The sequence below is a fragment of the Rhinopithecus roxellana genome, chromosome 19 (genome assembly GCF_007565055.1).
Source record: "Rhinopithecus roxellana isolate Shanxi Qingling chromosome 19, ASM756505v1, whole genome shotgun sequence".
Lineage (NCBI taxonomy): Eukaryota > Metazoa > Chordata > Mammalia > Primates > Cercopithecidae > Rhinopithecus > Rhinopithecus roxellana.
Window position 1 is genome coordinate 16,469,684 of NC_044567.1, and position 12,090 is coordinate 16,481,773.

General features: G+C 45.5%; 1 protein-coding gene across 1 annotated transcript; it reads right to left on the bottom strand.

The window, feature by feature from the left end:
- Positions 1-6,081: 6,081 nt before the first annotated feature.
- Positions 6,082-10,847, bottom strand: KRT38 (keratin 38). Its single transcript, XM_010358570.2, has 7 exons — positions 9,928-10,847; positions 9,658-9,740; positions 8,711-8,867; positions 8,212-8,373; positions 8,007-8,132; positions 7,609-7,829; positions 6,082-7,325 (listed from the first exon to the last, which is right to left on the bottom strand). The coding sequence occupies exons 1-7, from the start codon at positions 10,417-10,419 to the stop codon at positions 7,208-7,210; spliced, it is 1,359 nt and encodes a 452-aa protein (XP_010356872.1). The 5' UTR covers positions 10,420-10,847; the 3' UTR covers positions 6,082-7,207.
- Positions 10,848-12,090: the final 1,243 nt, after the last annotated feature.

Below are 12,090 nucleotides of genomic sequence, written 5' to 3' on the forward strand. Positions count from 1 at the left end.
CTGAATAGGTGGGATTACAGGCATACGCCTCCATGCCCGGCTAATTTTTTGTGTTTTTAGTAGAGATGGAGTTTCACCATGTTAGCCAGGCTGGTCTCCAACTCCAGACCTCAGGTGATCCACCCACCTTGGTCTCCCAAAGTGCTAGGATTACAGGAGTGAGCCACAGCGCCCTGCCTATTTTGCTTTATTCCTATCCCAGGTCTTAAGGTCATCAGAGACTAAACACTGAAAAAAATATCTTCATGTTCCCTCCCCTTTGTTCCCTGATCCTAGAGTTTCTTTGTGGACATGCTAGCACAGGACATTTCCCCTTATTGACCTCATACCAAGACCTAATACAAATCCTTTAATGCAGCATAGTAGAGGTTTAAGACAATGGACTTTGGAGCCAGACTGCCTAGGTTCAGATTCCGGTTCTATCGTTTATTAGCTGTGTGAACTTGGGCTGGTGACTTAATGTTTCTGTGCCTCAATTTCTGCTTATGCACAATGGAGTGGCAATAGCACCTAGCTAATGGATTTAAGTTTTAAAAAAATTGATACCTGTAAATCATGTAAAATAGTGTCTAGCACAGAGTACACGGTAAGCACTAAATAAGTGTTGTGTTTTTCAATGGATTTTACTGGTGTGTTTACATGCTTACACCATTCATAATTCAAAAATGCTTATTAAATTACTTATTATTTACTTATTTAAGTTAGCAAAGATCAGAAGTTTAGTCTTACTAAAAAGCTTTTGCACAGCAAAAGAAACAACAGAGTAAAAATACAACCTACTGAATGGGAGAAAGACTTGTAAATCATATATCTGATAAAGGGTTAACCTCCAAAATACATGAGGAAATCCTACAACTCAACTGTAAAAAAATTTTTTTTTAATTTTTTTTAATTAAAAATGGGCTAAGGACTTCTATAGACATTTCTCTAAAGTAGACATACAAATGGCTATCAGATATATGAAAAAATGCTCAAAGTCACTAGCCATAAGGGAAATGCAAATCAAAACCACAAGACATCCCTTCACAACACTCAGGATGGCTACTATCAAAAAAAAAAAGAGGCAACATGTATTGGTGAGGATATAAAGGAGTTGGAACCATTGCACACTGTTTGGAAAATCCAAAATTACACAGCTACTATGGAAAACAGTATGAAGATTCCTCAAAGAATTAAAAATAGATTTACCATATGATCCAACAATCTCACATCTGGGTATTTATCCAAAAGAATTGAAATTGGAATCTGAAAGGGATGTTAGTTAACACTCCTGTGGTCGTTGCAGCAGGAGTCACAACAGCCAGAATGTAGAAACAACATAAATGTCCATTGACAGATAAATAGAAAAAGAAATTGGCATGTGCAAACACTGGAATACTATTCAGCCCTTAAAAAGGAGGAAATTCTGCAATATGCAACGCGAATAAACCCTGAAGACCGTATGCTAAATGAAATAAGCCAATCACAGAAAGACAAATGCTGCATAATTCTGCTTATACAAGGTATTTAAAATAGGCAAATTCATAGAATCAAAGAATGGAATGGTGGTTTCCAGAGGCTGGGGGAAAAGGGGAAATAGAAAGTTACTAATCCATAAACATAAAGTTCCAGGCAAGCGAGATGAGTAAGGCCTAGAGCTCTACTGCACTGCATTGCACCCAGAGTCCATAGAAATTTATTGTACACCTAAAGTTTTATTAACAGGGTAGCTCTCATGTTAGGTGTTCTTTCTATGATAAAGTAAAATAAAACAGAATAGATTAATGTCATGATTGTAGCAAAATATAGAAAACATGCACTTTCATACACTGTTGAGGGGGAAAATAAGTTGTGCAACCTCTTTACAAAATAGTTCAGCAGTATCTGTTAAAATTATAAATGCATTTTTTTTTGAGACGGAATATCGCTCTGTTGCCAGGCTAGAGTGCAGTGGCACGATCTCGACTCACTGCAACCTCCACCTCCCGGGTTCAAGCAATTCTCCTGCCTCAGCCTCCCGGGTAGCTAGGACTACAGGCACACACCACCACACCCAGGTAAATTTTGTATTTTTAGTAGAGACCGGCTTTCACCATGTTGGCCAGGATGGTCTCGATCTCCTGACCTCGTGATCCACCTGCCTCAGCTTCCCAAAGTGCTGAGATTACAGGCATGAGCCACCGTGCCCGGACATACATTATCAACCAATAATTTCCACCTATAGGAATTTATCCTATAGATGTACTTACATAGACAGAAGTATAAGGATAAAAGGTATAAGGGTAACCTATAGAAGTCGTTGGTGTGTTAGGCCAGAAACCATCTCTACTGTTTTGTGCCCCCCTTCAGCCTACGGATTTCCCCTCAATGTCCCCTCAGTCCAATCCTCTGTGTCTTTCAGGGGACCATTTCCTATGGGTGTTAAGCTGTAGATGGTCATGGGGCAAAGGTACAGTAAGTAGAAAGGAGAAAAGCACAATCATAGGAACTTGAAGAGTGAATGATTTAGGAATTAGGGAAAATATTAAATTCTGAATAAGTCATTGTAGAACTATTTATTTGGCCCACTTCATGAATTATGTGCAGTAAAATAGGGAAATACTGACAACGCTGTTTCATTTTCCTCATTAAAAATACAGTAATATTGTGACTGGGCCTGGTGGCTCACACCTGTAATCCCAGCAGTTTGGGAGGCTGAGGCAGGTGGATCACCTGTCAGGCGTTCAGGACCAGCCTGGCCAACATGTAGCAGTAGTAGTAGCGAAACCCCATCTCTACTAAAATACAAAAATTAGCTGGGCATGGTGGCGCATGCCTGTAGTCCCAGCTACTCTGGAGGTTGAGGCAGGAGAATTGCTGGAACTCAGGAGGTAGAGGTTACAGTGAGCCGAGGTAGCGTTGCTGCACACCAGCCTGCGTGACAAAGAAAGACTCCATCTCAAAAATAAATAAATAAATAAATAAATAAATAAATAAATAAATAATCCAGTAGTATTGAATACTCTGATTTTGAAAGGTTCTGAAGGTCAAGTCTATCCCTGAGAGTTTATATTTCTCAGCTCAAGAGATGCCTTCAAGGGGAAGCTTTCTCCAGCGTCGCTGAGAATTCAATCAATTCCTCTTCTCTCTACTCACACTGACCCTTAGTTTACCTTGAATGTAACCCTCTTCATTCTGTTGTTAATGTTGCTGGAAACCCCTTGGAAGCAGGAATTTTGTCTTAATTACTGCTTTTGTCTTGTTCATCTCTGTAATTCCCAGTATATCACCTGACATAACAAAGCACTCAATCAATAAAAACAGAAGTGACTAAAGGAGCTCAGCTCTGGAGCAAATCATACTCAGTATTATCCTTCACCTCATCCGGTGCATGGTGATACTCAGTAACTGTGTGCTGAGGGAATGCCTGCATGCGTGCATGAATAGACATAGCATAAAGCCAAGCTGTAGCATGTTGCACCAATGATACAAAATCCTTGACTTCTAAACTCTGTGGTGCTAAATCAAGTCAGAATTAAGGCAAGACTTGTTTTCTTTTTTCTTTTTTTTTTTTTTTTTTTTTTTTTTGTTGAGACGGAGTCTTGCTCTGTCGCCCAGGCTGGAGTGCAGTGGCACGATCTCGGCTCACTGCAAGCTCCGCCTCCAGGGTTCACGCCATTCTTCTGCCTCAGCCTCCCGAGTAGCTAGCTGGGACTACAGGCGCCCGCCACCACGCCCAGCTAATTTTTTTGTGTGTTTTTAGTAGAGACGGGGTTTCACCGTGTTAGCCAGGATGGTCTCGATCTCCTGACCTCATGATCCACCCGTCTCGGCCTCCCAAAGTGCTGGGATTACAGGCGTGAGCCACCTCGCCTGGCAACTTGTTTTCATTTAAAAATATATTTATATGAAAAGTCCTACAGAACATTCAAAGGTAGATCACATTTAACTTTGCATTTAACCCATGTCCTTTTATGAAAAGAAGAGAATTATATAAATTGGCTGTCTGGCCGCCTTAAAGGCCACAACTGCTTCATCCCACTACTCGTGTAGGCAATCTCTGGAAAGAGAAGAGCCAGTTCATTTGATTTTACATCACTGGGAAGGGCTCTTCTCTGCTAATGACATACTCTGCCTTCAAGAGTCGGTGTTTAACCCTTCTCAGACACTGATACTGACCCTTAAAATGTTCAACACAGACCTAGCAACAGTTAGGTAGCAATGAACTCAGGGTAGGGTAGCTGGTTTAGGAAACTGACTTTTATAACTGTCCTTCTATAAATCTTGCGCTAAACAAACCCACGTCTGTCTCCTTTCCAAATCACACTGTGTCGGTGACCCTGAGAAACAGGGGCATCCAAGGCTCACATTGCAGGATCTCCCTTTAAAAGGCAGCTTAGAGCCACTTGAAGGAACACGGACGAGATACTCAGGTGATGTCATACAGTAAGAGTTGATTTGCAGCCAGAGCAATCTAGGTCCAAGTCCTGGCTCAAACGCTTGCTAAATGCATATCTTCAGTCAAGTTATTTAACCTTTGTGAGCTTCATCTTTTAGAAGCGGTTGTGATGTCTCCCCTCTGAGAGTGCTGTGGTGCGGCACTCCATTCTCAGAGGGAAGAGATGGCCTTTAACACTAGGCAGGAGGAAACCACTGCTACATAAAACTCCATTTGAAAACTGTGCAGTTACTTTCAAATGTTTATTTTAACCATCAAAGAGAAAGAAAGCAAAAGCAGGCCTCAAGTGATGTAGATGCTGCTGTTGGTAGTAAGGCAGGAAATCTACCAGGTACAGTCAGGAGACTGAGGCTGGCCTGAAGCAGGAGATAGTTTTCTAAAAAGCAGCATCTCCAAGAGACACATCAACACCACAGGTCCTGTGTTCATTTGCTTCTCTTCTCAGAAAAAGTCGCCCCTGTAGAGGGAGCTTTCTAACTCAGATCATGAAGGAGAAAAAAAACAAAAAAGCCAGTTTCCTGAAAGATTCTTGTTCTTGCTTCATAACATAGCCTAGTCAGTCAGGTTCAGACAAAATGACTTGGTAGCGTGAGAGGGTCTTTCAGAAGGATACGCCTTGCCACCAGGCCCACCTTTAGCACTTCAAGCTGAAGCCCCCCAATGCAACTAGACAGTTCCTTCCCTAGGAAAAGGAGGCTGGCTTGAACCATGCCTTTACTCTGAAATCAGCGGTCCATGTCACTTCTCCATTTCCCCTGGATGCTTTTTCTCCGATGAAGCTACAAGACGTGATGAGGAGTGAGACCAAACTCAGAGCTATTTTTCCAATGAAAACTAGCTGGCAATTGCATTCAGAAATCAGGACCACAAATGGGCTTAATCTGCATTCCCCCAAAGTCTCCAAATTGAAGTTCTGCAGGGATCATCATGGCCCCTGGAATTACTGAGTGCCTCACAAGACTGAGGCGTGTTCTCCCATCACTTTAACCCTGGTGAACCCAAAGGGGAAAAATGGAAAAAACACCACGCATGAAAGTGGGTCCTCTCCCCTTGGATGGTCTCAATAGAAAGGAGTTGCTTAGAAGGTTCTGCCCCTCAAAGCAAAGTTTTCTCATTCTTTGGCCTAATGCAAATACTCAAATACAGTTTGCTCTGGGAAGCAAGTTATTATGTGCACCATTTTGTTTCTGATTAAATTTAGATGCTAGAGGAAATTCATTTACCTGCCTGTAAGAAGAAGCCTGAGGTCACAGGTGGCCCTTAAACCTGGCCACGTGGGTCAGCCTCTACACTCCTTAAACATTATGCAATCAATACTGGCTCCAGGTGAGGTTTCTTTGTGTGCTTTCTCCTTTTCAGGGTATTTTTATTTCTGTTATCTTAGAATCCATGACAGACTGAGATGTAAGTGTGAACAATAACATTATCTCTGTTTTACCACAGGAGAAAAAAAAATGCTGAGGCTTAGGTGTGTGAAGTGATGATTCGAAAACCCCACAACAAGTCAGAGATAAAGTCAGGACTAGACATGTTTGTTCTTTCAACAGATATTTATTAAGCATCAAATGTGTACCAAGCAGTGGGCTAGGCTCTGGGGATGCAGAAATGAACAATTGCTAATCTTGGGTAAGCATTTTGATTGGGAAAACAATAGATACAGAGGCAAGTTCAGCTGTTGGCGTTGCTAATGAGCAGGACAGAGTGCCAGGGTTGTGAGTCCTTTAGGCTGGTAACCAAGCAGGAGCTCTCAGAGGAAGGAAACTTTCGGCTGACCTGAACATTTATAAGGAGGGAGAAGAGCACCCCAGAGGGAAGGAAGAGCAGGGACAGGTCTCCAGGCATGTCCAAGGAACAGAAAGGCCAGTGTGGCTGAATCATGGTAAGGAAGGTAGAGAGCATGAAGAGAAGAGGTGGAAGCACGTCATACTTAGCAAATCTCTACCCATAAATCAATAGGTTTCAATACTTCAGGAGAAAATACTAGAAAAAAATGAAGTCATTGTTCAGATTTTAGACTGGGAGAATTAGACAGGGACAGGGGTTATAGCCAGACAAGTCTTGAGAGTCAGAATTTATAGAGACAAAAGAAGAAAAATTTCTTAATCTGAAAGTTCCTTTCACATAGAAAGAAGCTATGGAAGCCATATGTAAGAGGCTGTGTTGCCACAGAAGGGGCAAGCCTGGTCCTTTGTCAAAGCTAGAAACCCTGAAGTAGAAAGACTCAGAATTTGATACAAGGAAAGTTTCCCCTTAATCAGCTTCCAAGGTAGGGAGGCAGGACGATAGGAGAAGGGAATTAGAAAAGACAGGGTCAGGTACAAATCTGGTTCTATTTCCCTCTCCCTAGGGCCATAATCCAGGCTGGCAATGTTAGAAACAACCCAAGAAATGTGGGAATCTCAGACAGTAAAGTCTGTTCTTCACTTCCTTTGTCATAAACTATAAAAAAAAAAACAAGTTAAAGTTGGTGTTCTTGAAGTGCAAGTGCAATTTTAAATCATGCCGTATTCCTACTCCAAAATGCTTTTCAACCTTATGCCTCTCCAATCCAGATATTCTGAGCCATCATGGGTGGCTGCAATCCAGCCACTAAGGGCATAGAGCTCACCTGGGAAAACCAAGAGCGGGAAAGGAAGGATTTCCATCAAGATTCCACCGTCCCTGGTATCTCATAGCCTTTGGACAGGCCTATACATACAGAAAGTTAGAAGCCAAATTTTCTAAAGGTATAGCAAGCATCTCTCTTTGGGTATCCCTTGCCTTAGCCAGCCCCTGCGCGTCCACAGGAATTCAGAATCGGCTTCCAGTGGTGCTGGCTCCACAGGTGGTGCATGGGCCACAGCTTGGGTGAGGAGCACAGGGGGCGGTCACACAGGAGGGAGGCGTGGAGCATGGATTGCAGGGGAGTCTGCAGAGAGACAACAAGGTGAGGGAAGTGAGAGACAAGGAATGAATGGGGTCTCAGTGCCATGTGGGGGCATAAGGAAGGGGTCCCTACTGCAAAATAACAGTGGATGGTCATTTCCCTTCACTCTGTCAACCACATGGAGTGTGCAGGACAGGGCGATGACTCACTGAAAAGGAGTGCACAGAGAGCCTAATTCTATGTAGAGACGGCCCTTCTGCTGCCCTGAGGACCTCATGAGAATTGGGTAAATGATTTGGCCAGGAATTGCCCAGATTATACGTACTTGCAGTCCTCGCTCTCCAAAAGGTTCCGGTACGTGGCAATCTCATTCTCCAGCCGGGCCTTCACGTCCAGCAGCACCTGGTACTCCTGGTTCTGCCGCTCCAGGTCAGCCCGGATCTCGGACAGCTGCTCCTCCACGTTGCTGATGAGGCTCTGCATCTGGGCCAGCTCCGTGCCGAAGCGGTCCTCAGCTTCACACAGGGAGTTCTGCAGACAGTCCTTCTGTAGTGGGAAATAAGGGGATGAAATATGCAAGGCCCCCAGGGAAACTGTTACATGCCCCAAATTTTGATGGTGATAACAGGTGGGAAAAACCTGGGTGGTGAGACCTCCAAAATAAAAGGCTACTAGGCCATGGCACGGGGCATTTGCAGTGCAGTGAGGGTGAAGGACACATACCAAGGTGTGCTGGGCTTGGCGCTCCACCTCCAGGGCATTCACCGTGCATCTCAGCTCCAGGATCTCCGACTGGCAGCACTGCAGCTCCTCGGAGCAGGACATGGCCTGCAGGCTGATGCCTTCAGACTAGAGCACAGAGAGACACGGTCACCTACCTGCTCAGATGGAGGCCAGGTAGCCCTGCTTCTGTACCTCCTCCGTTCACCTGGGCTTGGAACCACTGTTCCACATCCTGGCGGTTGGTCTCCACCATGGCCTCATACTGAGCCCGCATCTCCCCCAGCACCCTGTTCAGGTCAATGGTGGGCTCAATATCCAGCTCGATCCGGAGCTTCTCCCCCAGCTGACTCCTCAGAATCTTTACTTCCTGCAGAAAGGAGGAAGGGACAGACAGCCTGCATGAGGAAAGGGCCTTTGATGGAGCAGACAGCACCAGGATCCTGACCTTGCAAGCAGTAGGAGGGGAGTCCCACACACAAGCAAATGGGAAAGTCTTGCTGAGAGTGCAGTGGGGAGAGCCCACCTGAACACCTTCCTTGTGCCCAAGGCAAGTCTGCCTGGAGGACCACTGCACCCTCAGACTCACCTCAGCTCAGCATCCTGATGCCAGCTGAGCCCAGACAATGCTCTGAGAGCCCTGGGGCCAGGGAACTCCCCTGTCTGCCCAGCACCCTCCCCGGGAGTCTGAGCGACAAGGGCCACACCTGCTCATGGTTGCTCTTCAGGGAGAGCTGCTCCTCCTTCAGGGACTCCTGCTGGGCCTCCAGGTCAGCCTTGGCCAGGGTGGCATCATCCAGGAGCTTCTGTGTCCCGCACATGTCCGCCTCCACTAGCTGGCGCAGGGAGCGCTCACTCTCCAACCTTCCGTCACAGGAGGTCCAGGGTCAATAAGAATGCCCCCAAGAGCCCCTCTCGGCTGCCCTGCCTTCCTACCTCCCACACCACCTTGGATCCTCATTTGTTCACTCTGTTTAGCTCTCTGGCCTCGAAGGTGAATTAGACACAGCCCCTCTTCTCAAAGAGCTCATGGTCTAATGAAGCAATCACAACACTACATTGCACAATATACATTTTTGCCATTGTATTCTGTGGCACCTGCAGTTCAGGAAGATTAACTGACTTGCCTAAGATCATGCATCTTGGGACCAACACTCGTGCCATTGCGGGACTGTCAGTTACTGAAGATAAGCAATAGCCAGGTGCCTGATTGTGATCTGCGGCTCCTTATCCCTTACTTTTCAGCTGTCTTCCCTCTCTCATTTTTGCCTAGGTACCTTATACCTGGTACCTTAGGGGTCCATAATTAAATCTGGACAAAGACTTATCTGTAAGCGACTTCTCTGACTTATATATGAAATCCAATGACTGTCTTGCTCAGTTCATCCTTGAAATCCCCTCATTTTGCTCCTGATTAATGAACTCAGACTGCCTTATCCTCCATTTTAGGGAAATAAATGAAGGAGGACAAACATATATGCTTGGATGAATGAGTTTTCCCTTCCGTCTTTCATCAGCTTTGATTGTAATGAAAATTTTACTGTGGAGAATCTAGCAAGGAAGACAGGACAAACATTCACTCACTCAACAAGTATTTGGGCACTGGGATGGAGGGTGGGGAAGGAGTCACCCTGGTCCTCCTCCACTGACTTACTTGATCCTAAAGTCATCGGCAGCCAGCTTGGCATTGTCAATTTGTACAATCAGCCTGGCATTCTCGGCCTTGCTGCACAGGATCTGAGGAGAACAGGAAGACGGTTCACACACAAAGCATCATGCCCTAGGCTCCCTCTCCATGTGTGGTGTCTACGCTCATGTCCAAGAGAAACCAAGAACCCAAAGCTCTCTGGACCTTATGTGGATTCCTCCTGCGAAGGCTTCTGCCTTCTCAGACCCAGCATGCCCAGGCGATCCCACATCTCACCTTCTGCTGGAGCTCCTCGATGGTGCGGAAGTAGGACTGGTAGTCCGGGCACACAGTGGACTCGTGGCACTTGCTCCTCTCGAGGAGTGTGGCCTCCAGCTCTGCGTTCTCCCGCTCCAGCTGGCGCACCTTCTCCAGGTAGTTGGCCAGGCGGTCGTTCAGGAACTGCATGGTCTCCTTCTCATGGCCATTCAGGGTGTTTTCACCATAGGCCCCACAGATTCCAATGTTGCCGGGAATGTGGCAAGTCCCTGGCAAGGGACAAGCATTGTGGCAGGTCGGGGGCAGACAGAGGCTGGGGCGGCCCAGGGGAGTCGACCCCACGCGGACTCGGTTGGCATGTGCCACGTTGGCCAAAAGGCACATGGGGGCAACGTTGGCCTCTGCCCCGGGCTGGCACCCAACGTCGATGGGAGAGACAGAGACATTTCTTGCTCCAGGAGCCATGGTGCAAACCAGAGGGCATGAGGAGCTGCTGTAGGAGGAGGTCATGGTGTAGGGCTGAGGCTGCACAGGAGCTTCAGATCAGCTGGGAAGGCTGAGCCACTGAGACTGAGGCCTCCTCTCCTCCCAGCCCTTTTATACCCCGTCCTGGGTGGGTGTTGGCTCCAATGCTTTGACCTCCTGCCTTGATTATCTACCTGTTGTGGTGCCATCATCCTGTTACTCAGCTGCTGAGTTTACCATGAAAAGTTTCTCAGCTCATTAAAGCAATGTTGACGAATCTGAGATGCCTCTTGGCTCTTTGAAATCAGGTTGGCTGCTGGTGGGAGGTCAGAAGGTTTTTATTATTTTCCAAAGAAGCAAAGTTATTTTAGCCATCAGATGCTTAGACCTTGACTGGGTTTGGCCTCTTTATGGATGTGTCCACTCTGGAGACACAAACTTTCCTGTTGGTCAGTGGTGTAGCAGGAGGACTAACCCCTGTGATGACAATGGTTCTCACTTGGGTTAAGACTCAACCAGCCTTCCCTATCCAGGGAAGAAACTGAGTCTTGGTATTGGTGGATGTTACGACCTTGGGTTATCAAGAAGTCCTACATTTCTTCTTTCTTTAGTTGGTTGCCTTTCAGACTCACTTTGAGGAGCAACAAGACTTAGATGAATCCATTCACTCAACACACATCCCCTGGCTATGTCCCATTTGTCAGGCACCTTGCTGATGCTTGACATATAGTTGGTTAAACACAGAACAGTTCCTGCCATTGGGGAACAGCTGTAACTTGGATAGACGTGATGTTTCACACAAGGTATCTGAGAAGCTCATGAAAATGAGGATGACCCTGAAAAACATGGCTTATCTCGACCAAGAAGGCAAGCTCAAGAAGCCAGAAACAAACAAAAAGAAATGAGCAATAATCTTACTGAACCTCAAATAAGAACTTTGAGAAAAGAACTCATGAAAGCCAAAGGACACTGAGTGATCAGAGCCTCTGTGGGCTCTCTTCATACGTTGCTTCCTTGATTCTAAAATCAGTCATGAGCCTTCACCCTATGAGCTAGGGGATTGAGCAGTGATACCTTTTAATCTTTACTTCTAACCTGGGAGGTGAGTACTCTTAATTTTACAAAATAAATAAATAAGCCATTGAGGACAAGAGATGTGAAGTCATTTTTCTAAGATCAACCTCACTATAAAGTATAAAACCTATTCTCAACATCAGCTTCTTTCAACTCCAGAAGCTGTTTCTTCACCTTGACCACCACCAAATTCTCCACCCCCAAGGATAACTACTGTGTCATTGCTAGAACTAAGAAGGATTCAAAGGCCTAGAAACTGGGCAAGAAGTTGAAGTGAAGATGTAAAACAAAAATCTGACGCTGTGTATTTTTCCCTTTGTATCTCAGAAAATACCTCAGATGTGGAGGTATTAATACAATAAAACAGAGTTTCTCCAAGGGCTAAATCAGAAGATGCCAGGGGAAAACCCTGTCTCTAAAATGGTTATATTACACATTCCACATTCAGATAGTTCTTGGTACTAGGGATCCAAGACACATGACTGCTGAGATCCCAAAAGTTTTCTTCCAAAATTTGCGACAGTAGATACATAGACCCCTGAGACTGAGAAAAACCTAATGTGGAACAATCCAAAGTGATTATAACTAGAAGTTATGGAAAATGAGTTTTTGCCAAGTCCCCTGAGCATTGAACAAAAGCTG

What these genes read in the sequence shown, in the direction of transcription:
- KRT38 (XM_010358570.2), bottom strand. Translation starts at nt 10,419, where the DNA reads ATGACCTCCTCCTACAGCAGCTCCTCATGCCCTCTGGTTTGCACCATG. An exon ending in GCCGATGACTTTAGGATCAA is followed by an intron (nt 8,868 to 9,657) that starts GTAAGTCAGTGG and finishes CTGTGACGGAAG; the next exon opens with GTTGGAGAGTGAGCGCTCCC. An exon ending in GCCAAGCCCAGCACACCTTG is followed by an intron (nt 7,830 to 8,006) that starts GTATGTGTCCTT and finishes TTCCCACTACAG; the next exon opens with AAGGACTGTCTGCAGAACTC.